Here is a 25,892-nt window from a genome sequence, read left to right on the forward strand (position 1 = left end):
CCTTCAGACACCTCTGGTTCCTGATGACTTGAGCCAGCGGAGCACTCTGCAGGTGTTTCGTAACTGCCAATAGTCCAAGGCATAAAACCACTCTTCTGCCTTAGATGAGTGCTGTGGTGCTTCACTGAAGCAAGAAGGTATCCGTGCCTGTCAGAGCTGGACTGAAATCTGTGTTTCCATGCATCATTTTCACTAGGATATTGTCTCATTTCTCTCTTGCTTTTCACAAAATAGATATGTCTCCAGAAGACTATTTTTTGCTATCTTTCTGTGCAGTATTTGGTACTGTCATGCTGTTTCTTAGTCACTATCTTACTAATGCCTGAGGCGGCACAGTCAATTAATTGTAATAAATAACAGTTGCAAGGCTGCTTGGTGAATCGGTGAACATTCAGAACATAATTCCCTTTCAAGCCAACACTTCTTCCAGAGAGGAGAGATGTTTTTCCACAGTTGCTTAAGCCAAGTCAGCAGAGATGCTGATGAGTCTTGTTTGTTGAGATTCCTCATCTCCCTCCTCGGCTGAAGCAACATCCTGGCTTTCTCTTTGAGGGTGACCCATTTGAAAGGCCAAGCGGGGAGCTCCAGAGCAGAGACAATGTGCTTTTCCAGAAATAGCTGGGGGTAGAATATAGCCTTAAATGTGCACAAAAAGTGAAGGCTCAGGTGAGGACCAGTCTCTACTGGAAAGGCTTCGCCAGTATAAACAGACTCAAGCATCACTTTAATGGAGAGACTGCTGATTCTAACAAGAGTTACTCTGCTGGTGAAATTTGTACTGCTTCTTTGAAACAAATAAGCTAACCTGGCCCTGGCCTGGATTTTACCGGTGTAATTGCATCTGTGCTAGGTGCTTTGCTAGTGTAAAATGTCATAGCAAATCGCTTCCATGCCAGATCTTATTATTCTAACAAGAGCTGCTCAGCAAAGCAGTGCTTAAACACTGGGAAGCGGGGAGATGGAAAGTGCAGAAGAAATGCTGCAAAAAGACCAAAAACTGTAACAAACTCTTACTGTATTAAGCAGAGCCATTTTTCTGTGACTTCTAACTTGAACTTGTTTCTGTTTCTGATCTTCTGAAAACTGGGGCAGATGCCGATTTGGGGTAAATTGGTCTAGCTCTGCTGAAAAGAGGATGCTGATTTTTTGTTAGGTACAGACCTGGCACTGAACATATTTTCAAAACATCTTTAAGTGAGTCACTGCACTCAAATGAATATTCAGAAAGAGAGCTGGGTGCCTCTAGCACAGTCCCCAGGGAGAGTCTCTGCATGTTCTCACAGATAAGAAAACCTCAGGAAATTTGATGTTTCTTTTAGACTTCTTGTACTTGAGGGGAAAAAAATGTTCAAAGGCGGGGAAAGTATCTGGAGAACAAAACTGGAGAAAAACTTCCACAAAACTTCTGAGAAGATCTCATCAGCTCTATGTTATTGCTTCTGAAACTCATAGTGTATTATAAGACAGTTCAAGCCAGAAAAGCTTTTAGGCATTGATGGATTTTAGTCTCCTAAGGTATTTATTTAATGTTACTTTTACTTTTTCACATTTTTGGAAAAGCCAGGGCTTTTTCAAAGCAGATTCCAAATAGCACAATATTATTTAACCCTTTCTGGTTTCTTAGTGCTAGTCCCTGAACTCAAGCTTTAGCTCTTTTTTTTAAAAAAAAAAAAGCCTTTCTTCTAAATCCTTAATTCACTGAAGCTGTAATTTCTTCCCACCACAGCAGTAGTTTTATTAGTCCCCAGATGTGGATCCTGTGAGCCTTCCATGTGGTCAGCCCCAAGAACGGACCAGCTCATGTCTGTGGTGAAGCTTAGAAATGCTCTGCTGGGGAGGACTGGGAGTTTGCCTCAAGGAGCACGTAGCGCATGTCATGCTCTCTCATCATCAACAGCTTTTCCTCCAAATTAGCCTTAGCATCATTGCAAAAGCGTTTCATTAGGAATCTCTTACGGCTTTATAGTCTATTTACATCATTACATATATTATATTTACATCATTACATATAGCGTATATAATATGTATATAGATACAATTTTAATTCTAAAGTTTTTATTCAATTGTCACCTCTAGTTTCAGAATTTTTTGCATGGACACAGGTATTGAGTAGCTTGGGCCTGGAATAAAATGGACAATGTTCCAGTTTCTAGATACCAATTTAAAGAAAATCTGCTATTCCATCCTGAAAGAAAGGTGGCCATTTTCTTTGAATTTACAAGCAAAAAAAGCCAACAACCTGCTACTCTCCAGTTTTTTGCTTTGGCTCTCGTAGAGCACTACTTAACCGCAATTTCCAGTTGTTCCCATCTCTGCTGACATGATCAGCGCAAACCAGAAAGTAAACAAGACATGACAGCGCTTCTGGCTCAGAGTGGGTGAGGACCTGGAGGAAGGTTTGCCTGCTCAACATTTGTGTCAGTGTACCCACTGGCGATAATGATGCTATTTATACTCCACGCTCTGAACCATGCAGCATTCAGCCAGCATCTCTCCTCTCAAGAGCTACTGGACAAAGTCATTGGGGTGGTCCCAGACCAGCTCCCCACATTAACACCCCAGCTGGTCTAGGCAAAGTCAGCTCTCTTTTTGGAGAAGGTATGTTCCAATGGTCTCAGTTACTGTCACTTCTGTTACACCTTTGCATGAAAGCAATTATCTTGCAGATACAGCACTGCCATGTGGGTTGTCATGGCAGTCTTTTAGCTTCTCAGATTACTCAGCAGCAGCAGCAATATTTGCCTCACAGGAGGAATATCATGTACTGGAATATTGGGAGTGCTTGAGACCCTTGTTTTAGAGGCACTGTCTAATCATCGTAATATATGCAATGATTAAATTGAAGTGTTGCCCAAACTGATAGTTGAGTCGATTGACTTTCTCACTGATATCTCTTCTGTAGCCTTCACATCCAGGCAACCTCTGCCTGGACCAGAGATGGATGAAAAGGGCATGCCTGTTTGGTGCGCTCAAACGTGGGTACGCTCAGTGCCTGATAAAATCATCTGTGACAGGGAAGACAGACATTAATAATACAGGCTGAGTTCATCATTTTAATTGAGACTTACGATGTCTCCCATATCCAATTAAAAGCTTGGTAGAGTCCCAACAGGCAGAATTCAGTTGATGGAATTGCAAATCAGCTAGGACCACTGAGCTGACAGCCTTCTTCAGCAGTGTCCCGTCATCCTTGGGAATTTGTTTGAAAGACAATATAGCCAGCAGAACTGTACCTTTGGAGCGCCACGCAGTACAAATGCTGGATGTGTGCCATTTATTCAGTCCCCAGTCGGCTTGGTCTCCTCCCCGAGCACCAACAAGGCTTCTACCCAGAGCGTAGGACTCTGGTAGCCCGAGAGGGTAGATCAGCAATGGTTTTTTGCATCCTTTTTCAAGTTGATGTATTTCATCCCAACACAGGTGGTAGTGCCTGGATTTTCCAAAACCCATTATTCTCACTAGCATTTCAGCGTGGAGAGCCATGGAAGAGGCTACGCTGCCTTGTAAGGAGCAGGGGACCTGATGGAGCGGGCGTTCAGGGAGACCATGGCAGCAGCCTCTCAACAGGGAAGGCTTTTTTGTACACTGTCACCAAGACCTTTGTTTTCTGTGTTTGATGTTGATTTTGCATATCCATAGTTTGTCAGATCCAGTCTTGCGTTCTTCCCGGGAGTGGCTTTGCTAAAGCTCTGCTGATCCATCATGTTCTTTCACATTATGTTTGCACAGCACTTTGCTGATATTTCCTCATTCTCTTCCTCCCTGCCTTGACAAGTGATATAATGTAAGTCTCCCCGTTACGAATACTAATTATCTGCTGGCTCATTCTTGGTTTTCAGATAGCAATCAAGGCTAGCTGAACAACTGCCTAGTAAAAACCAAAAGCGTAAAAAATAAGTGGAGTTACGAGATACATGGGTAACTAACTTCAACAGTGACCTTTATAGAGCCTGAGAAATAATGGTGGGAGCTCTGCTTGAGGAGTTCACGGCTTGTGGTATAATCTGTTGTCAGAGCCACCAGATCACTTTTTATTTGGTTCTCCTAAAACTCTGTCTCTTTTTCTAAGAAATATTTTAATGAAATGCAAAACAAAAATAAATTGAATTCTGTAACACTTACTAATCACAGGAGTTAAGCTATTTTTCCCTGTGTATAAGAAAATGTCTTTCAAGCCTAAGCAAAAAACTGTCCTCCGACGTAAGATCACAGTAGTTAAATGTTTATTATACCTTGCTGATGTTGCAGGAGAGTTCAAAATAGAAACATCTAGGTGTAAGCCCAACGTGAGGCTCTCCTCTTACCTCAGACTTGCAGGACAGCTTAGTAATAGGATTTTATCTAGTTTTTGAAAGCAGGTATTTTCCTTTAAAATTATCTAGATTTTTATTTTAAATTGAATATTTCCCCTGGTATTTTACAAATTAAGATTAAAACCAGTTTATCTTGCTCTCCCGCGTACCCATTTTCCACATTCTTAAAAAATCACTCGCAGTTGAAGCCTTATGGAAAGAGAGAGAAAAAGATTTTTGGGGTGGGAGTGAGAATGGAAGGGTTGGGAGATATAAAGCCACAGTTGGCAATCCTGCTCTCTCACATTTTATAAGACAGTAAAATCTGCATATGGCAGATGCTCTTTTTATAAGGGGAAAGAAACCCCTTGTAATTTAAGTCAGGATCTCTGGGATTCTGCTGGGTGTGTTTTCAGAAATTTTTATGGAAAGCATGTTTTAGTTTTGAAAACAAGCAAGTCGCCTGGCAGATTTTTAGAATGGGGAATTAAATATAAAAATCAGAATGCTATATTAAACAGCGTCATGTAATAAATGCCGTATTGTTTGCAGGTGCTGGCTCTTGAACTAGCAAAGGGATGCAAACGTGTTTCTTTTTAGCATGCTGCCAGGTCCCACTCTGCAGGATGAAACAGGATTAGAGGCTGTTTGACCTCAGAAGACCAATTTTTTGCTATTTTCTGGCATCACTTACTGTGTCTGATTTCATTTCCAGAAATGGTGTGTATTCAGACCAGTGCAGGGTTAGACGTCCAGTTCTGCTCCATGGTAGCGGGAAGATTAACATTCCGGCACCACTGAGCTCTGGGAAAGGACAGCACTGCTTAGAAACCCCAGAAGAGGCTTCAGAGCTGATCCTGCGGGGTTGTGTGCACCGGGGACGGAAGGACATTGTGGCCTTTGGGCCTCCTAATTAATATTGCCAGAGAACCTCCCTATTGCGTGTCAGATAAAGGACGAAGCAAGGTAGAGCATTATGGAACATAGAAAAACCTAGCCTTAGCTTTTAATTTGTTTTGAGTTTGCAATCAGAATAATAGATAAGAAAGAGTAATTTGGATGGGGCAGTGTAAAGCTGAGCAGGCTCTGGATAAATCTTCTAACAGAGAAGTTAGTTTCTTAACTGATGATACAGAACAGCATTTCAGTATTTGGATGAAGCCTGGATGCATGGGTCGAGAGAATAGTGCTAGTGATGCTGAGACAATGATCCTGAAGGGCAAAATCAATCTTGATCTTGTGAAGGGTGACCAATACATGCAGTGTGGTAGGGAAAAGGAAAGTCTGTTTTGTCCTTGTCATTTTTAAGTTGATGAGTCATGTGAACTTCTCTGAGGGGTGAGCTGAGAGCCAGGATAATGTCAGGGGAACTGGCTGTAATAGGTAGTTTTTTCTGTGTCTAGGTGGATAATTGTTACTAGAAACATAATGGAAACTGAGCTCATTAAAAAAAATTCATAATAATAAAATAAAAATGAAGGGAGGCAAAAGGTTGGAGTGGCAGATTTGGGATGTGGTAGACCCTGCAGAAGAGTTCCTAGGGAAAGTCAGGAGGAGGTGGAAAGGTGCAGACCATGGTAGGGAGCAAGATGCCAAGAGGGAGGGATGTTCACCGCTAAAACAACAGCCAGTTAGAGATTGGGCACCTGAGGTTTGGTGAGTATCAGCACTGGAGACGGCCCTGGAGAGGCCAGGATAGGACCCCACAATCCGGGCAAAGCATTAGAAACGCTTCAGCAAATGACACGTTGAGTGAATTTGATGAATTGAAATCAGCAAGTGGAGAAGCATAGGATAGTATTGTTCTTTTTATTTAGCAAGAAATATTAATGTGTCAGAATTTGTTCTTGATCTGCCTAAAGAAAAAAGTTAAAATGTCAGCATTTCAACGAACAAGACAAAATTCTCACTCCTTTACAATCAGAAATACTTAAAAAAAAAAAAATCTCTTATAAAACCGAGAAGGATTCTGAAAAAAGATTATTTTTTGCTCAAACTTTTGAACTTTTTTTTTTTTTCCAATTTTCCTCAACAGAAATTTTGACAAATATTTTAAACAAGCATTTTGGGGGGAATGTTCCTTTGACAAAAAAAAAAGATGGTGACTGAAAGGAAGATTTTTTTTCCCCCTGAAAAAGTTCTGTTAGTCCTGCAGGCATTAAAGCACAGCATTTTGCTTGAGGATATTAGAATGTGCTGCTTCTGGGAAGGGAAAGCTGCCAAAGACCTGGAAAAAACCACAAGGCTGAGGAAGAAAGCCAAGAGGATGTGGGTAGTGCAGGTGGGTAATGGAGAGGAAGGTGTGAAAAATCTCTTTGTGGAGAGGAAAAAAGAAAATGGAGATTACAGCTGCCGACAGTCTTGTCATCGTTTGCTTTGTAGAAGTCAGCTGGAGCTGTAGGGAGGGGGCTTGTGGAGCACATCGCACCTTCAAAAGGTGCGTGGGAGTGGGTGCGGACGGCGCCTAGCATGGCTGGGGGGAGGCAGCCCGTGCCAGCGCTGGGAGAACATGATGCTTCGCACCATTACACTTCCTCCAGAGACGTTCAGCAGCGTAGGGCTAGAGGCGGTTATAAGCTTAGCTTAGCACAGACGCACATGTGAATTACTTGGTGAATTCAAGAGTAACTTTCCAGACTAATGCAGCAACCTACCTTACTGCTGCTTCGTGGGCAGCAGGTGCCCAGGAGGCTGCAGACCTTCCCATAGCCAAAACTGAAACGTGGTCTGAATTGCTGGGTGCTGCTCTGGGTTGTCACTTGTTTGAGGTAAGTGTCACCCAGGATCCAGCTGCTAGTTCAATCAGCGGTGCAGGGGGTGCTCGCCACCTCCCTCAGGCCACTTTGTGTTTTGCTATTTATAACCAGGGCCCCATGTGGATGTCAGGCACGCGCGTTTCAACCAGCTCCTTCTCTCTCCGGCTCCACGCTGATCCGACTGGGCAGTGCACGTGCGTGAGGTTACTGCCTGCTCTGATACCTGCCCAGTAACTGGAGAACCAAGTGACTTAAGCCTAAAGCATTTTTATTACACTTCACTACAAATTTCATTTCTTTACGATCACCATTTACTGATTTTTTTTGTCAGCCTGTCTATTCTATGTAGAGGCTCAAAGCCTTTTACGCTGGCTAAAGAAGTAATGACTTTCTCTGCAAAGAATCCTGTGGTTTCCTACAGCAGGAACTTTATCAGAATAAAATCAGAAGCAGCTAATGGTGGCTGCAGGATTTGTAACGAGCACGTGAGCCGGGATTGAAAGCAGCATTGGTTTTTTTCTTCCCTAGCTTTGAATTTTTTTCCTGGTTCAGTGGATTCTTGTTTCCATTTACTGGATTCATTTGGATTTTCAATATGTAGCATTAGTCTGAAGAGAATAATTTCCTTTTAGAGTTATTCTAAACTGGAAAGCCCTTAAGTGCGTTTGCAGTATTTCTGTGTAGCACTGGTATTTTTGCCTGGCAGGACTCCCTCCGCCCGAGGCGAAATCTTGCAGCCCCCTACGCATTTCACACAGTACCTTATGGAGGGGAGGGCAAAGCAGAAGACATTTTAAATTGAGAGGTGAAGTCTTGCATGGTTGCTGCAAAAGCCTCGCCTCGTGGCTAAAATCCTGCCCAGACGGAGGGATGCTGAGAGGCGGGAGAAGGGCTGCGGCCTGCCATTGCTCCTCTGCCCCACGTGGTCTGGGAGCAGAACCCCCAGAGTGGGTTCTACCAGCACTCAGGTGCTGGTAGAAATGTATTACATGCATGGGTGTCACTGCAGGCATTTCTGGGATAAAGCCTCTCTGAAGTAAAACAATTTGACAATTTTATTGATACGAGTCTTCTGAAAAGAAAGGACAGTCAGCTTTTTTCAAAGGCAAAAAGGATCAAAGTGATCAAAATAGTTTACTGTATTTAAAAAGTATTTTATGACATTCTAGCAGAACCCCCAGACTGGGTTCTGCTGCTCCGGACGGCTCGGGGTGGAGAGCTCCTGTTTCCCGTAGGTCTGCAAGAGTCTTGGCAGTTAAATCTTTCTTATATTTCTTTCTTCCTTTCCTGCGGTGATAAAAGGAAGCTTCCAGCAACCGCATGTGGTGCCTTCGAAGAAGAGGAATTCGGCCTTGTTTAGACACATTGATATTGATGTCTGTGAAAGAGTTGGGTCATTTTCTGTAATTTTCCTTTCTGCTACTGTCTTCCAGGTGCACACGTTCAGGGGCCCGCACTGGTGTGAATACTGTGCCAACTTCATGTGGGGCCTCATTGCTCAGGGAGTAAAATGTGCAGGTAACAGTCATTCAGTCGTCTTTTCCTAAGACAGTCCTGATGTTGTAACTATTTAATGTGCTGCCTGCTCCACCATAACGCCGCATGGCAAGGGTCTGATCTGACCCCTGTTAAAATCGAAGAAGGAAACGTGTCCACTCTGCTGCTGATGGTTTCAGGTACCTGTTTCACTAACATCACTGCAGTGATGCAGAGCACCTCTAAAGTGCTCACTGAGGGGAAATGATAATTAAGGGATTTATTTTTTTCCCCCTTTCAGAGTGGAGGAGAAAACAGATAGATGCGTTGTTTCTTTTATAACACTTTTAGGTATTGGTAGTTGTGAGAAACTCGCTGAGGGTCTCTGTGCAATGTGGGCGATCAGCAAATTTCACACTGCTGCTGTGAAACAGGCATCCAGGTTAATTTTACCTATAAGCCAGCAGACTCCCAGTGTGCCATAGACCCTAAATCGTGTCTCCTACTTGCAAACTTAGAAGTAAGAAAAGGGGTGATGAATAAGGGGTGCGTACTGAAATGTTACATAAACACTCAGGTGCTGGTAGAAATGTATTACATGCATGGGTGTCACTGCAGGCGTTTCTGGGATAAAGCCTCTCTGAAGTAAAACAATTTGACAATTTTATTGATATGAGTCTTCTGAAAAGAAAGGACAGTCAGCTTTTTTCAAAGGCAAAAAGGATCAAAGTGATCAAAATAGTTTACTGTATTTAAAAAGTATTTTATGACATTCTAGCAGGCAGCCACATTTATAAAAATGGTGCAAAGAAATGTTGATGTATGAAGACCTGCGTATGTTGCCCTGGAAACTGAATTTTCAAGCTAATTTAAGAAAATCTGCTCTGTCTAAAGCTTTCTGAAATCTTGTCTCAAGCAAATAAAAGGGCTTTTTATCACAGAACTGCAAAATAATGTAAAAATTTATAGCCAAATGTGATTGAAATATTTAAAAATCCTTCCCCCATAATTATTTGAATGCAATATCCTGTCATTACCAATAGACTCTGCACTGTCCAAGATGTATTAGAGAGTGCAGCTCTGTTTTAAGTAATGATTATGTAAAAATGTTGTTTTCTTTCTCAGTATTTCCCCCCTACTAAGTATTTCGGGTTGCAGCCATGTCCTTTGCTTATGAATGAAGATTTTTAGTACTTTTTACTGCTGTTGATTTTGCATAGGGTGTACAGTGCTAGAAGAGAAAGAGGAAGCCTGATTTTGTTCTTGAATTGTTTTCTGATTACGGTATTCATTTTTTGATGACACGTGAGTCAGTAAGCGTGCCATCTTCCTTCCTTGTGTGAAGCAGATTCCTCAGTTTTGGCATTTAGGAGAAATACCAAGTATTTTCAGATTTATGTTAAGTAGCTTTGATCCAGAAAATCAATAAAACTGAACAGTATGAAGGCTCACAATGCTACATGGCACTGTGGAATGAACAGATAATATTGCTTTTAGAATAAAACCCAAAGTGCTTATGATTTTGTACTGCCCCCCCCCCCCCTTTTTTTTTGGTAACTACAGTAGAGCTGATTTTCTGATTTTATGCAGATTTTTCTAAATTATGAGTTTGCAATAACTTCCAAAGTCTGGTTTTCTTTCCTCCTTATGGGGATGGTAATAAGTACTGCATGTCTTCTTTTTTTCCTCCTTGCAGTGTAGAGGAACGTATGTGTATTAGATGACTTCATAGGTTCAGAAACTATAATTAGGGTTTTCTGTCTTGTGTAAGGTTTCATATTGGTGTCGGTAGCTTCCAGTAATTCCAGTGATCTTATTTATATTTTAAAATCCCATGTTGTACGACTGCACTTGCTTGCTGAAGCATCAGCGAGGGGTTGGGGCAGGGGGAGCCTGAGGTTTCTCGGGGCACACTCAGGGTGGTTGGGCACAACCAGGCGAGCTGCTGCCATGCAGCATCGTCAGCCGGGGTGCAAGGAGGAGCAGGTGAGGAGCTGTGCAGTGGTGAGGCTGCCGAGCAGCGCTTCCTCAGCTTGGCAGGTGTGGTTGCCACACTGTGTCCTGCATGGCTTGCTTGGGGTTGAGGAGCAGCAGGGTCGGGCTTTCCCAAGGGCATGGGTTGCAGCCGACCCACCTCGCTTGTCCTCCCCTCGCCGCAAGGCTAGCATTTAGCCACCAGCCAACCTCAGCGATAGCTGACAGAGAACTAGGGGCTTCCCAGATAGTTTTATTCTTATAAATTTCATAGAAATCAGTGGCTGGCTAGAGGAGAGGGACTCCAGGCAGAGCCCCATGGAGGTGGACATGGCGGGACAGGCTCAGCAGTTCCCCAGTCTGCCTTGTGCTGACTTAAACTAAGGGTCCACGTCCTCAAGCAGCAGAGGAGCTGGAGCTGCTGTGGTAGAGGGATATACAGGACATCAGCAAGAATAAAAATGGGAACTAGGTAAAAAACAGCTATTCACGGTAGGATTTTTTGCTTTGGGTTTTGTTTTGTCTTATTGCAAATCAGCGGAGGAGGGCTGGCTCATTGGCATGGCTTAGCCTGCGTTGTGGGATTTGAATGTTGTTTGTTTGGTGAGGGTTCATTTGGCTGGATATTTTAATTTGTTTCAGTCCTGTGTTGTTTCATCCAAACAGTTGAGCTTCTCAGTTTCTTTCTGTGCCTCATCTGCAGCAGCGTCTACCTGCTGCTGTCAGCTGAGGCTGTACAAGCCATCAGAGCCAGAAGCTGTAGAGATCTAGGCATATTGGAGGCAAGGCAGAGGTGCACAGATATGGGGGGGAGGTCTTAGTGGTTTTGGTTTGGTTTTGGTTTTTTTTTAAGTGCTCATTTTGCTTCTGAACTGAGCCATTTTAATATGGAAACAATGAGGCACAGTAAACAAGGAGCCACATGAGGCCATTGCTTTTCAGAGTAGGTTTGTACTTCAAAAAAAATTACAGCTTTTAGCAGGAGGCAGCCCACTTGCATTCAAATGGGGTTCAATACCACTCCAGGGAAATCCACAAAATCTGTTTTGTGGTCTGTATAATCATTTTATTGAAAATACTTATGAGCAAAACTGCACTGATCATATGTAATTTTATAATTTTTAAAGCGTTTGCTTTTCATACCAAACAGTTGCACATCTCAAGAGGACTCTGCTGTATAGAAGTGATAAGTTTAACAAATACAAATGGATTACTGCATGGGCTACTCTCAGCCATTTTAAGTCCTCTACTCTGCAGGAGCACAAAAACATGCAAGAAGAGAAGTGTGGGACAGTCCAAGACTGGACAACAAAGATAAATGTAATCCATTTCAGAAAAGAGGAGGAGGAGCAGGAGGAAAAAGTGGAACTTATTTCCAGTGGCTGATAGATTAGTTTTTGTTACACGGACAAGCCAATCCTTTGAAAAATAATAAACCAGAACCAAACATTCATAACAGTACACATGCCGTAGCAACCAGCGAGGATGCCTTAGCCACTTGAACTGCCTTGACTCATGCTTTGGTGCAGTCTGGCATCACTGAATGTGTCCCTCTCCACCAAAATACAGCCTTGAGTGTGTTCAGTATCTTGTCAGGTACACTCGTGTATGATTAACCCCTGGAAGATGGATTCTCCCTAGCCTATCCTTGTTCAGGTTTTACGGCAGACAAAGAATGATGACTACCTCTTTTCCCTTCCATAAAGACGAGAGGTAAATGTAGGCACCATGTTTGCCACCTGAAGGGTGGTTATTGGTTGAAGTAAGATGTTGGCTGTCATCTTGACTACAAAGGTTTCGGGATTAATGCAAGCCACCAAACATGGGAAGACTTTATTGTCTTTCAAAATTAAGACCTAGGGTGATGTCCAGGATTTGGATCCTGTAGGAAATGAATTGGTGGACTTAGTCTGACTTCTGCTAGTAGTATATCCAGAGCAAAACAGGAATAATTTATTTTTTCTTAAATTTTATTCTGTGAAATTTGATCTTTATTTTCATCAACTTATAGAATCATAGAATCATTAAGGTTGGAAAAGACCTCTAAGATCATCGAGTCCAACTGTCAAACTTCTTTAAAGACAGATTTGCGTCCTTAGAGTGAATCCTTAATAGACATCTGCCCTACTGCCTCAGAGGGTCGTGCTTCCAATTTTTGCATCCTAGCCACAGGCCCGTAAAATTTGTGTGAGATGAAGACTCACCTGTATGCAAGGAATTTGCCTTTTCTGATGGCATGCTGCATCTCCAGTGTGCTTTCCTGCAGGCTTTTGCCATAAGTAGAAATGACTGAAGAAGTGTTTGAAATTACAATGCCACCAGCTTGTGTAAACACTGAAGCTCAGCAGAAGCTAATGAAGACATAAGAGTTTACCCCAGCTCAAAATCCAATGCATGAACTTAAAAAAAAAGTATTCTCAATTACATTCCTCCTATGTAAGGCTCCCCTGCGCTCAGAGGGCTCATCCCATTACCCAGAATGTGTTCAGGAGAGAAACAATATCCAAAGAAAATTTGCAGATAAGCACCAGGGAGTTAATTTTCTGAATGATACCAACACGTAACACCTGGTAGCATTAATGGAGAATAGCGTGTGTTATCAGAGACTAGAGCATGGCATTAATGATGCTGTTCGTGCACTATCTGAGTAGACTTGTAGACAAGCAGACTAGTAGACTTGTCAAGCTGCTGCGTGTGTCCTGTCCCCTTCCCCAGCCCGTAAGAACTGTTCGAGTTACTGTATAATCTGTTCCTTCCTCTGTACGCTTTTGCTTGTTGTTCTTAAGGAATAAGTGATTTAATCAGAAGATTTTTTGGAACAGGCTGGTTTAAGAGCGTTAATTAGCTTATCTTAAAGGAAAGATAATTTTTTTGACTGTATTTCGCTAGGTACTTTTGGTAGCATTTTGGGCTGCTCCTTTTAACACCAGGCAGCACCACCCTCTGAGGCTGTACATGAAGCACCATTTCTGCTGCCTTGATAGATTTGCTCTGAATTGTCTCAGCCTGCCACCCATGTAGCAGTTGCCTATCTTTTGTTTCCTTTGGAGTAGGTAACTTCTCTCTGAAGAACTGATGGAAATGAACTTGCAGCTGAACTGTCAGCGTGGGGGCAATCAGCTGCCACTGGCTAAGCCCAAGCAATATTGCTGCCAGCCCTGACCGCAGTAAGCCCCAGGAGTTCATTTTCAGAAAACTTAAAGTACAGTCTCAAAGCAGGATTGTTTTGTGAATTACTGCTTAAGTGTTTAATTTCCCCATTTCATCCCTTTCCTTCTCCAGCAACTGAAAAACGTACAACTGCCCTATTTCCTGTGCTGTTTTGTTTTGCTTTGCTATTACATCCCTTGTGTTGGACAGCCCTGTGTTGCTCCACTGGTGTGTAAGGATGAAGGAGACCCCAAAGGAGCCTGCCCATCCTCAGGCATTAGTTGTGCAGGCACAGTGCTCGTGCTTTTAGTGCCTGGAAGAACGACTGATGCTCTTGTGACAGTAACTCAGCAAAGGGGAAGGCAAGGTGTGCTCATCGTGGTGCCCACTCTCAAGGTATTTTGCATGCCTCGGTCATGATAAGGCCCCTTTCTGCCCACACCTGTACCTTAAAAAGACATCCAAGTTTCTTCCGAGATGTGTATCCAGATTCTGCTGGTTTCCCTGACCGTGTAGGGCATGGACAGTCAGCCCGAAAAGGGAACAAGAGCAAAGCAAAGCCACAGGGGTCAGGGCTGTGGATAGGGGACTGTTTGGAGAACAGTCCCTGCCCACCTCAGGCAGGTGGTGATGCTGTCGGAGGAAATGCGCACTGCCTGACAGGCTGCTCCGCCAGCTCAGGATCTGGTGGTGGTCCTGCAAGGAATGAGCTCCAGAATTTTGAAATGCTAATCAGGCAGCGGAGCCTTGCTTCAGAGCCGTTCCCATGGGGAAGCTATTCTGGAGCTATATATTCTTGAAACTGTAAGTCCTAAAAGCGGCTTTATCTCCAAGCCCACACAGACCTGGTAGCCTTGAGCGAGCCAGCAGCCCATCAGGGGAGCTGTTGAGGAGGTAGGCAGGTGTCGTGGCAGGAAGCCAGGGAAGTTTTTGAACGAACTGTCTGTGATCTTTCAGAACTTCCATAAAATCAAACCATCGCCACCAAACGTGCTCTGCTGAAAGAACATTTCACCTGCGTTTTCCAGCCAGCTTTTGGAGGCGCAGACATATGTATTCTTTTGATTTGGGATAAGGGTTGTTGGATGTGCTTTTTTTCTTTTTATTTCATAAGCCCTCATTTTTCTGTGGTATTAGGTAATTTTGTTGCCAAGTAACTAGCTGCCCCCTAGAAATTCCTTCCTAAAGAATAATGTGCCCTATAGTGCATGATGTAGTAGTACGGATGATAGCAGGTTTGGGGGAGCATACACATACGTTTGGAAGCAATTTTTGCCATGGTGCTGCTTAGTAAAGTGGCTTAAGACTCTGGTGGGACCAAGGTTGCTTCCAGATGTGCATTGCACATTAACAAATGGCAGGTACCTAAGGCAGTGTAGGAGCTCCAGCGTTGCCACCAGGGCTGGAACAGCTCTGCCAAGGAGGAGAGAGAAGGCAACCTTCATGGCACCCCCCCCCCGCCCCTGGGCTTGGAAGCACAAAGTGCAGCATGCGGGGCCAGTGGGGTTGCTACGTTCACGTGCTTGTTCGCACACACTGCATCTGAGGGAATAGAAAACATTGCTTCCTCTGCTACAGAAAAGAGCATTAAATTACTAAAGGAAACCTACTAGCTCATGATTGATTTATGAGAGCAAATTCCTTTCTAACCTTTTCACCCTTGCAAAAGTAACGATGCCAATACTTTGTGCTTGTGTAGAACCCGTCGTCTTCGTAGGTCAGCTTACCAAAGGCGGCGGTGTTATCCTGTCTGGCAGGTACCACAGTGGACCTGCCCAAGGCAACGCACAGTGCCAGCGCCCCAGCTCTGCGCTTCCCACCCTCCCACGCTTACCGTAAACCTCTGAAGAGTCTTTCAGAACTTTTTGCAGATAATGTAAATCTACCTTTTAGCTCTTAAAGCTGCTCCTCAGAGTGACAAAATGCATAAATTTTCTTTGGGAGAATTCAAAAATATAATTAGAGTGATGTATGTAGCATACGGTATCGTTCCAATGGAGCGTGATCAGCAGCCATGTTAGCCAGTAAATTGTAAACCAAAGGAAATCTAAAACTGACTAAAATCAAATCAGCAGTACAACAAAAAGCGACAGCTAAGTATACTTTAGTCTCTGCAAATATTTGTAATGTGTGCTCATGGGGCGGTATTAACGTACATACATCTTTTGGCTCTGCTCATGCATTAATATGAACATGTTATTTGTTCTTTCAGCCCAGTGGACTAACATCAGTATTAGCTGTTTCTAAAACATTACCAAGCCTTTTTCTAGGTATCATAGGAAAGTATTGTCAAACTAGTTTTAAATTTAACAGCTCTCATAGAAGTAATGTCACAGCCCACCTGAACTCCTAGATCAATATGCTATTAAAGTCGGGGCAGCTTATCACAGAATTTTAAACCTGTCATCTAAAATTACTCTTTTTTTTTTTTTTCCTATATTTCCAAACTTCCTATAAACTCTTGAATTTATGACTGCATTTTTTTTGGTCACATTTGGTATATTTGAAAGGTGGCCACAGTTTGATAGCACTGTAAAAAGGAATAGTATGCGTGACTCACAGTTCTAATCCTGACAAATCATCTCTGTATAAGATGAAATTCTGATTAACTGAAGTCAGCAGAAGTTTTCCTATTGACCTGCAAGGGTTCATGACTGCATCTTCTAAATCTGTCCTGTATTATTATAGGACTTATCAGCAGATACGATGCTTTAGGGGGATTTTTCTTTAGCTCCTCTCTAATTTGTATAGCCAGCCAGCAGATAAGCTCTGATGAACTTCTGTAAGAAATGGGTAAGGCTCCTTTAGATCCGGAGTAAAGCTGCTAACGCCAACTTAGCTATTCTGGATTTATTTTGATATAACCAAAAGTAAATAGACCCTAAATTTGAAATCAAATGAATCCTCTTGGTCTTAACGAACCCAGCCAAATCATGAAGCTCATGTGTGAAGAAGGCAAGCAGTCCTAAAGCTTCACCATGTGGCAGCACGCAGAGAGATTCAGGACTTGGCTTTCTTGTTCCTTCCTAGTTGATTCTGAAATAATGGGTTTTGAAGCTTTCATGAAGCATCTGCAATGAGAACAGAAGGCATTTTTATTTAATAATATGCAATTTGCAGCATAATTCCTGTCTTTTAGTACTAACAAGTAAGCCGAGTATAGAGTAGAAGGTTGGCACATTCCCAGTGCTCAGTGGAGAGGAGCACTGACCTCCTGCCCATGTACCTTTTACCTTGTTGGAGTTAGCAAGACAGGTGGTCATCCTTCATCCATGTGTGGCTCTGGTTATCAACTAAACCAGAGACTAGTGACTGAGACATGGCTGTGTCATGTGTTAGCTAACTAACAAGTACTGTTAGCTCAGGAGAGGGGCCCACCTGATAGGAAGCACGGCACTGGTGAATTTCAGCTTCTTTATTGGAAAAAATATAATTTTTCTGTTGCAAAATCACTGAAATCTTCTGGAAGTACATATTGATGCAGAATTGCTAAAGTGAGGTGATGTCCTACGCTTACTTAAGAGGTAAAGAGCCTTGATTGTTAGGAGGATACCACACAGCCCAATAATATTGAACCTAGTGCTCATGCATTTTCTAAGCATTAAGTATCTGAAATATTTCTAGGTTTTAAATGTTTCTCAGGAGTGTTTGTAAGCCCTTAAGCAGTGGGCTGCTGCATAAAGTCTAATCAAATGCAAAGGAAGAACAAACGAGAGAGGAGGAAAATTGAGTTTTGCATTTGTAATTATTATTCTGGTATTAATGAGGTCAGATCCAAAGCCCATTTGAATCTATGGGATTAGCAATAACACAATTATTTTCAGAAGCAAGGTTTTCACATTGAAAACATCTCTGTAAGTTACATATTTTAATGAAATGAAACTTTCTTGTATATAAATGTAATTAGGATGATCTCAGTGAGTGCGATAATTGTTTTAAGTCAAGTATGAGATACTTGGAAGCGTGTTTTGCCTTTTTTTGTATATTTTAGTCTTAATTATCTTTGGATTCTCAGAAACATAACTCTGAGGTGTATTGCTGTCTGTGTGAAGCAGGTAATTTGCACTCACAGAATGGCTAGTGAGTCCTCATGAGCGAGACGCTGCCATTCCAGTCTTGTAGACATAATTTTTGACAGACGTACTAGGCCGTTTTGCGCATGTTGGAACAGGTGCTTCTTGCAGCAATTGTAGGAATTCTATGTATAATAATTATATTTGCATTCGTAAATACTATTATTGCAAGGTTAGGGTTTCGAAATAAAGGAAATAAAAAATTAAGGTTTCCTATGTGATCTTACTTTGCTTCCCTTCTGTGTGCTCATTAAGATGTTGCCTCTGATTATTTGACTACTTATTATTTTTTACTCCACAACTTCATCCTTATTCTCAAAGCAGCATGGATGGTACTTGCTTAATAGCACCTATTTGGTATTTTGTCTTCTCGTTGTTAGAAGTGTAGCCATTGGTCTTATTATTCAAACCTTACACCAAAGATGAGTAATTTCTCCTCTGTATTTCCACAAACATTTAACGAATTTGTTTCTACAAGACCCCGAGGAGGCAAGAACAGTTTCTCCTTCCCATGTTACAGCCGAAGCACTGAGACGCTAAGGGATTCAAGTCACATGTTTCCAGTGAATTTGGGTTCCCTATTTAAAGCACAGAGGCACCTCATTTCTCAGAGTTCAGACAAAATGTAGGGCTGGTGATAGACATTTAAAGCGTAGGTGGAGCTCCCCTTGCCTGCACTGGCTGGCGTGCTCAGAGTTTCTTCGTTCCACACCCCAGAACCACAGGTGGGGTAGGTGCTGTGCATGAAGAGGTTGTGTGGTCATGCACCTTCCAACTAGGGGTCTTAAAGCACTTGATTAAATGCAGGTTTTAAATAAATGGTCAGGGGAAGGCAAGTGCTTTGGCTGTTACTGTTTCCTCTCTCACGAATGAGGCAACTGAGCAAACACTGAAGGAACCCGAGTGACCAAACTGAACTTCCCCACGCCTGGAGGGACAGCAGTTGAGCCTGCCACCGCCTGGGGCTCCGGGACAGCCAGCTGTGACGAGCAGCTTCTGGGGCGAGCCCAGGAGAGGGCTGGGGGTCAAAGCAAGCAACCGAGGCTGACCAGGGTGGGCCCCCATGGTACCCCCGGTGGTACTGCTTGTTTGCAGGGGGCCAGGTGTTGCCTTGCATGGCTTTGCCCAAGGTGGGGTTCACAACACAAAATCACAACCAGGTGGGAAATTCAGCATTCGCAGCTCCCTGTCTTGCATGCTAACCGTTCCTAGCAAGGAAGGGAGTCGCTCCGGCACAGAAATAGCTAAAGAGAATTTTAATCAGCCATTTCATCTGGATCAGGATCTGTGCAAGTTTTGACTGATTGAAGGTGACATGCCGAACTTTAATTGCAACCAGAGATTGGATGTTTTACAGAGGATCCTAAGTGACAAAGCTGTTTGCTTTACAGGCCTGTTAAGTAAACAAAGTGCTTTTAGCAGCAGGCAGCAGCTGACTTAGTGGAAGTTAAACTTAGCAATGAATTCTGGGGTTTACTGTTTTGGAAAGAACAAAGTCAAGTAATTTATGGGGCATTAATGAAAATACAAGTATTGGCAAAATCGGCAGGAATGAAATACAAAGGGAATCTATGTAGACAGATACTCAGTACTGCAGTGGGAGAGGAAAGTACAGATTTTCATCAAGGCATTGATCCTTCAAGCTCCTACATCCCTTAATTCTGCAGAAATCCAGGGGACTCCGTATGGCAATGCAGTGATGTAGAGAAACGCTTGCAGAACTGGAGTCCTTTGGAATTAAGGTGGTGTTTTCCAAGATTTTTTTTCCCAGACCCTGAGTACTATGTTTTTGAATGGTTTTGGGCAGAACAAACATTTTTCTGTAACCTGATTTCAATTAAGTTTCACTTAAACTAAATCTCATTCTCAGTATGTTTACAATAAAGCTGTGGAGGTTTTGTTTATGTTTTTAAAAAAACCACAACAAATTTTCCCTAAGTCATTTTTAAAGTAAACAGAATTGTTTTGGTGCCTGCCAACACTTTGTTTCAGAAACACCCTGTGAAATGGCATCAGAATTGTAGCCGCTGTGACTTAGCAAAGTCCTTTGTAAACTGCTTGGTAGCAAGAAAACACCAACCAGCTTGGTGACCCCTGCGTCTGCTTTTCAGCTCCCCTCTGAGCTGGGGAATGGGCCCTGTCACTAGCAACACTAAGCATGGGCTGCCACACCTGGCAAGAGCATAGGGGTCCCTGAAGTGGTTCAGGTCTCAGGGCTGCCTTGCCAATGCGCACTGCAGAGGGGTTGTAGCCTTCTGAGACTCCGTCCCTACCTTCATCTCCCCCAGGAGGTGTCTTAAGTGCCACAGTCCAGCACTACATTGAAGCTGTACGTGTTAGGAAATCCACGGCAACTTTGGAAGAAAGTTTAGATCATGATAGCAACATATGTAATAGTGGTGGGGAAAATAATTGACCCTTAGATCCTGATTCGAAAAACCGTATGGAAAGTTTGTCACTTTGTGTTAGATCTTCTAGGGACAGAAGAAATGTCTTGGGTAGAAAATCTGTCGTACTTCAGGTCTGTCCCTACCTCGTGCATTTGACGGTTAAGAGGTCTCAACAGAAGTAGTAGTGGTAGTTGCAAGGTCAGGTCAGATCCTGCAGGAGCCATACGTACTCCGCAGTACTGACCTCGGGATACGCATTTTCACCAAACACCAGCCTAATCGTCTTTTCATTTTTCTCTCAGATTGTGGTTTAAATGTGCACAAGCAGTGTTCCAAGATGGTCCCAAATGACTGCAAGCCAGACCTGAAGCATGTCAAAAAAGTGTACAGCTGTGACCTTACAACGCTAGTAAAAGCACACTTCACTAAGAGACCAATGGTAGTAGACATGTGCATTAGGGAAATTGAATCTAGAGGTAAGGCATAGTTAATGGACTTTCATTGCTTTACTGATAATCCGTTTAGATTGATCTGGGTCATCTGGGTTTCTACTGAACATGTGATTGCTCCAAACAGATTTGCATAAGACATTTTATGACTGCCAATTACCCTGCACAGCTAATATTATACTTTGCATTATTTCATGGTTCATACCCATTTATAATTTTTATAGATTCTGCTAGAAATTGCTTAATGGACAATTACTGCTTTATAGTTACATATTGGCATCTATCTTTCCAGTAATATTTTTATTAAAAAAATTAAGTGAGTGTGCTAAAAAAAGGCAGTTAGTATTGATGAATTTCCTCTTGCTAGTTCCCCTAGCCCCCACTGAGTATCCTTTTCTAGAATTAGAGTATTTGTTGTCATTCTGAAATAATGACTGAACATCAAGTATGCTAATCTCGGTTATTTTTAAATCGGTTGTAATTGGTTTAATATGTTTCTTCACCTCTGAAATCGTTTGTATAAACATAATTTAGTGCTGATATAACAAAGCAGCTAATGCAAGGGTCAGGGTTAAAAGGCCAGGATAAGATTTCATTCTGAGAGAAAAGCCTGATAAGGCTTTTAAAATGTGCCTGCTTTTTCTGCCTTAAATGAAGAACCTGACTAGGGAAGAACTGGGTGGAAGGAAACTAAAATTAAGACTAATTTTAGTCTTGTTAAAATGTTCATTGCAGGTCTTAATTCTGAAGGACTATACAGAGTCTCAGGATTTAGTGATCTTATCGAAGATGTCAAAATGGCATTTGACAGAGGTACAGTCTTTCCTGCATGCTGGAACTTTGTGCTGATGTATTAAATATACACGATTTTTCTGCGCAGCCCCCGTCTGTCTTACGCTCCACTGCATCAGTGGGCTGAAGGAGTCCGGCAGCTGTGCTAACAGAAGGGGAGTCTTCCCATCAGAAAAGCGTTATCAGCTTCACTTTGGCCTTTGTTACCAAAATCTACTTTTCTCCTTCCATCAGGATCTGTGCTTCAGTAATGATGTGCATAGGAAAGGACAAAGCTTTCTGAACTACTGCCCTAGTTTGCAAGTAAAACTACGCTCAGGGGGGTGGGGGAGGGATAGAGGGCAAGTGATGAAGTGCCTTAAGAGGGCTGTGCAACTTAAATGCATCTTTCTGGATGAAAGGTCCAAAATAATAAGATGAATACAATAGTGCAAACAAAGTTTGAATTATTACAGTCTAAAAGAAGGTCAGTGAGAACAAACTCTTCTCTCTGAGAAAAGGCAGTGGGAAAATTAAAGGCTTTCCAGCTGCAGTCCCCCTATACCAGTAGAAATGAAGGCCAAAATCCATGCTGGAAACTCTCTCTCCTCTTTTTCCGGAGGACTGGACCTATTCAGACAACATCTGCCTCCTCTGCAGCGTTAGCAGGGCGGGGATGTGCTGGAGAAGCGAAGTTCTGGATCTGTGTCCACTGCGGTCAGGAGTAGGTAGTATGCTGTAGCTAAATGGTGAACACATGTTTTTGCTATAAAATGAGGAAGCTGTGGACTAAGTTGGTTTTCTTTCTTTTACTTTTTTTCCCAGGCGCCCCTGATTTCTCACTCAGTGCTGACAAATGTGTTGTTTGGCAACGCAATGTGTTCAGAAATAGCTGAACTTCCACACATTTCTACAAGATAGATACTGCTAGATCAGACTGGCAGGTTTTTGCCCCCCAAAAAACCCTGCATTTTTTGTAATAATTTGAAATGAAGAAAGGATAGGTTTCTTTATAAAATGCTTGAGGATTTTGCCCTGAAACAATGAACTTCACAGCCCAATAACTCTCTGTTTTGCTTATAAAAGCCAAAATCTGTAGTTGTGTCCCTTTTAATAATGTTTGCTTAAGCAAGTTACTATTTTTCTTTTGAATGCTGTTTTACATCTGTTTACATTTCCAAGACTTTAATGTCAGTGCCTTCTCCACACAGATGGGGAAAAAGCTGATATTTCTGTGAATATGTATGAAGATATCAATATTATCACTGGTGCACTTAAACTGTACTTCAGGGATTTGCCAATTCCACTCATCACGTATGATGCCTACCCAAAGTTTATAGAGTCTGCGAGTAAGTATAGCGCATTTTCCTCCTGGTTTTCACTCTCATCCTTTCCTTCTCCTTTTTGTGCAGTACTTGCCTATTGATTTAATAGCTGTCCCATCGGCTCTTACCCTGCATGCCCTATTTAGTAAGGATTGCAGGAGTAAATATGCTCTGCACATTACAACATGACCACGTAGCGCTACGTGATCATGGTTACATTTTTCTTTGCCTTTGTCACCAGGAATGCTTCCTTTTCATCACACATTATGGATTACATCGCTTTTTGTGTCTTGCATGAATCCCTAGTACTTGACAGTGATGTTTAAAGTCTGTTGGGTTTGTGTTGCCAGAAAGAAGGTGATTTATGAAAATGTTTAGAAATAAGATAACTCATTTGTTTCTAGAGGTGTCCATTTGGAGTGTTTCTACAAGCTGATAAGCGCTTATCCTAAGGCCACCTTCAAGGCTGGCCTTGCAGACAGCGAGTCTGCAAGCGCAGCGGTAAGCCCAGCTGGAACATCTCTCCCAAGCATCCTGGCTGCCTGAAGCATCTCTGCAATGTCGCAGTCACACCAGCCACACCTGGAAAGGTGTGAGGTGGCTGTGGGTAGAAAACAAGGGCCGGATGCTGGGCTTACCGCTCCTCTGGAGAGGGCTCTTTCCCAGTAGCATGGACACAGCCAAAGACGCTGATGGCAGAGTTCCCAGTACCTTCTGCTGTCCCAGGGTTGCACCTGTAGATTATTTGTGCAAAACTAGTCCAGTCAGCAAGGATTGCCAGGGGAATTTTTTTTAGTAGGCTGCAGGGAATCTTTCAGTGGATTGCAGTTCGCTTTGGGGAGTTTTCTTCGTCCAAAACCAATCACATCCTGACTGTGCTCTGAGCACCTCTTTGGACAGGCAAATCTTCCACTATGAGGCTTGGATAGGTTCTGGAAATCAGTAATCCAGCAGAGCTGTGAGGCCCTATCTCCTCTGCAGGCCACCGTTCTTGTCCTTCTGTGTGTGAATTCTGGCTGTACATGTGGTGACAGTTGAACTTCTGTGTTTCAGAAACCACCGATCCGGACGAACAGCTGGAAATTCTCCATGAGGCGCTGAAACTGCTGCCGCCTGCACACTGTGAAACATTACGGTATCTCATGGCCCATCTGAAGAGGTAGGTGGACTAGCTGGAGAGAACTAAGCCAAACTCATTTTTAGCAAAGACCATGTTAGGACCTCCAGAAAAGTCTCGGCAAGGCCCACCAAATCCTGGAGATGGACTGCAGCAGGGAATGATAGTCTGTACAACAGCAAATACCCAAACACTGGTTTTTATCCCGCTTAAAGCACTCACAAAGTACTTGAAGGACGTAAGTCAAAAAACCACAGTTTTGAAGCACAAAAGTCACCTGCCTAACAAATTTGCACTACATTTAAGGTTACAGTGAATATTTATGGCAACAAAAGCCTTTAGTACCCCTAGGAGTAATAAGTCGCTTCCTGGGCAAGGAACTAATACGGCTTAGTGGCTATAGATCGGTGTCTTTTTCTGCTAAGTCTTGTCTAACCTGGTCATCCCTGACACCCTAAAAAAGACGACACACGCTAGGCTTGAGCTGATGCTGATTAGGCACAGTGTTAATTTGCCCTCCAGCCACACGTCTGGTGAGGTCTGCCAGTCATTCCTCATCAGTGTGGAGCCTCTCATTCCACCTGCCACCTTCTCAAAAACGTAGGAGCACAAATTCTGTCTGAGGTTTCTCCTTCTCCCCCAGATATGACTGAAGATGATCAGTAGGCTGAAAAATTGTTAGAGAGGGACTGACGGATGAATATCCAGCACAACAGCACAGGTTCTATTTCTTTCAGGAAAGTAGGGAAAAAATCAATGTGGCATGTTAGGGTAGCCATTTTAGTTTCTCAAGTAACATGAACTTACTGTCAATATATAAGCATCATTCCCTTTCCTTAGAAAAAGCCTTTATTTTAAGCTCTTTTATTTTCCTTTTATAGTTCTACAAGTAGGAATATGTCGACTCTGCTGAGTGCCTCAGGCAAAATTCAGCTACAGGGTTTCTGCCTGATTTGTCCATTTATTTCAATGACATTTCTAATGGATGTTTTAGAACAGACACAGGGATGAGAGACTTGGGAACAAAAAAAACCCGCCTTGCTGCTTGTGAAGTGTGAAGTTAATTTTTCCTTACCCTGTTCAAGAGTAGCTGTTGCTGCTCTAGTTAGCAAGTTGCTTTTGCACATCGTATTTCTGGTATAGGTGAATGATAAGGTAGAAGGGTGACAAAATTCACTCATTTTTAAACTTCCTTTTAATACATTTGCTAAAAAGAGCTGTGGTGCTCGACAGGCTGTTGTCTTGCTGCTAAATTCAGGTAATCAGACACAGCTCCTTTATCTGGAATAATTACAAACAGAAGACACAGCAGCTTGGAAACATCAGTTTGACTTGTTTCAAAATAAAAATTAAGGCAGAAGGGAAAAAAAGGAAGAAAAATCTTGAAATTTTTTTTTGTATACCAAAGGATTTCTTCATGCAACGCAAGATGCCACAGTGGTGAAACGAGAAATAATTTAGCCAGACTCTTTCAGTTGCTGTCCCTGGATTCTTAGTTGTTTCTGAGAATTCTTACGGATTCTTTAAACCATAGTGTGCATTAAAACATTTGCATAATCTAAACTTGTTTCCTTGAGCGAGGCAATTCACCAGGATAAACCAAGGCAGAAGCTTAGGCTTTGAGGCACGTTTGTGTCTACTGCATCCGTTGCACTGGGCAGCAGCAATGGGCACACTCGGTGTCAGGATGTCCCAGGCAGGCTGTCCTTCTCCTGCCCTCCCCGTGCGGGACCCTATGTTCTCCGAGCTGAGGCAGAGCAGCGCAGGAGAGCACAAGCTGCCCCTGAGCCCACATTAAGAAGTAGCATCCCATGACCCCGGAGGCCATCGTGGTTGGGCAGCAGTGACCATTCTGGCATTTGCTGAGCAGATGTGTTTCTGCAATAGCCCCAGCAAAGGATGCCTCTCCTGTAGGTATAATTCTTGGGCAAATTACATTTCTGGAGGTGGCCTGCAAACCTGCCCCGCAGCAGGGCCTCAGCCCACAGCTTTGAACAGGTCGGATTCCTGTGGAGCAGCAAAACGTGGCCTCCCCACCTCCTCCTCCTCTGCAGATGGGAACCAGGCGGCGGGAGGCTTCCCTGAGCTGGGGGCTCGGCTGTTTGGCAGCTGCTGAGGA

At 43.0% G+C, this 25,892-nt stretch overlaps 1 protein-coding gene across 1 annotated transcript in view; it reads left to right on the top strand.

Annotated features, from left to right (window-relative positions):
* CHN1 (chimerin 1) overlaps positions 1 to 25,892 on the top strand; it is a 105,207-nt gene that overhangs the window by 77,623 nt on the left and 1,692 nt on the right. The window contains exons 8-12 of the mRNA XM_076342581.1: positions 8,482 to 8,566; positions 20,414 to 20,587; positions 21,296 to 21,373; positions 22,543 to 22,680; positions 23,710 to 23,815. Of these exons, the coding sequence (XP_076198696.1) occupies positions 8,482 to 8,566; positions 20,414 to 20,587; positions 21,296 to 21,373; positions 22,543 to 22,680; positions 23,710 to 23,815 (581 nt within the window). The remainder of the gene's footprint in view (positions 1 to 8,481; positions 8,567 to 20,413; positions 20,588 to 21,295; positions 21,374 to 22,542; positions 22,681 to 23,709; positions 23,816 to 25,892) is intronic.

Source organism: Aptenodytes patagonicus, chromosome 6 (assembly GCF_965638725.1).
Source record: "Aptenodytes patagonicus chromosome 6, bAptPat1.pri.cur, whole genome shotgun sequence".
Lineage (NCBI taxonomy): Eukaryota > Metazoa > Chordata > Aves > Sphenisciformes > Spheniscidae > Aptenodytes > Aptenodytes patagonicus.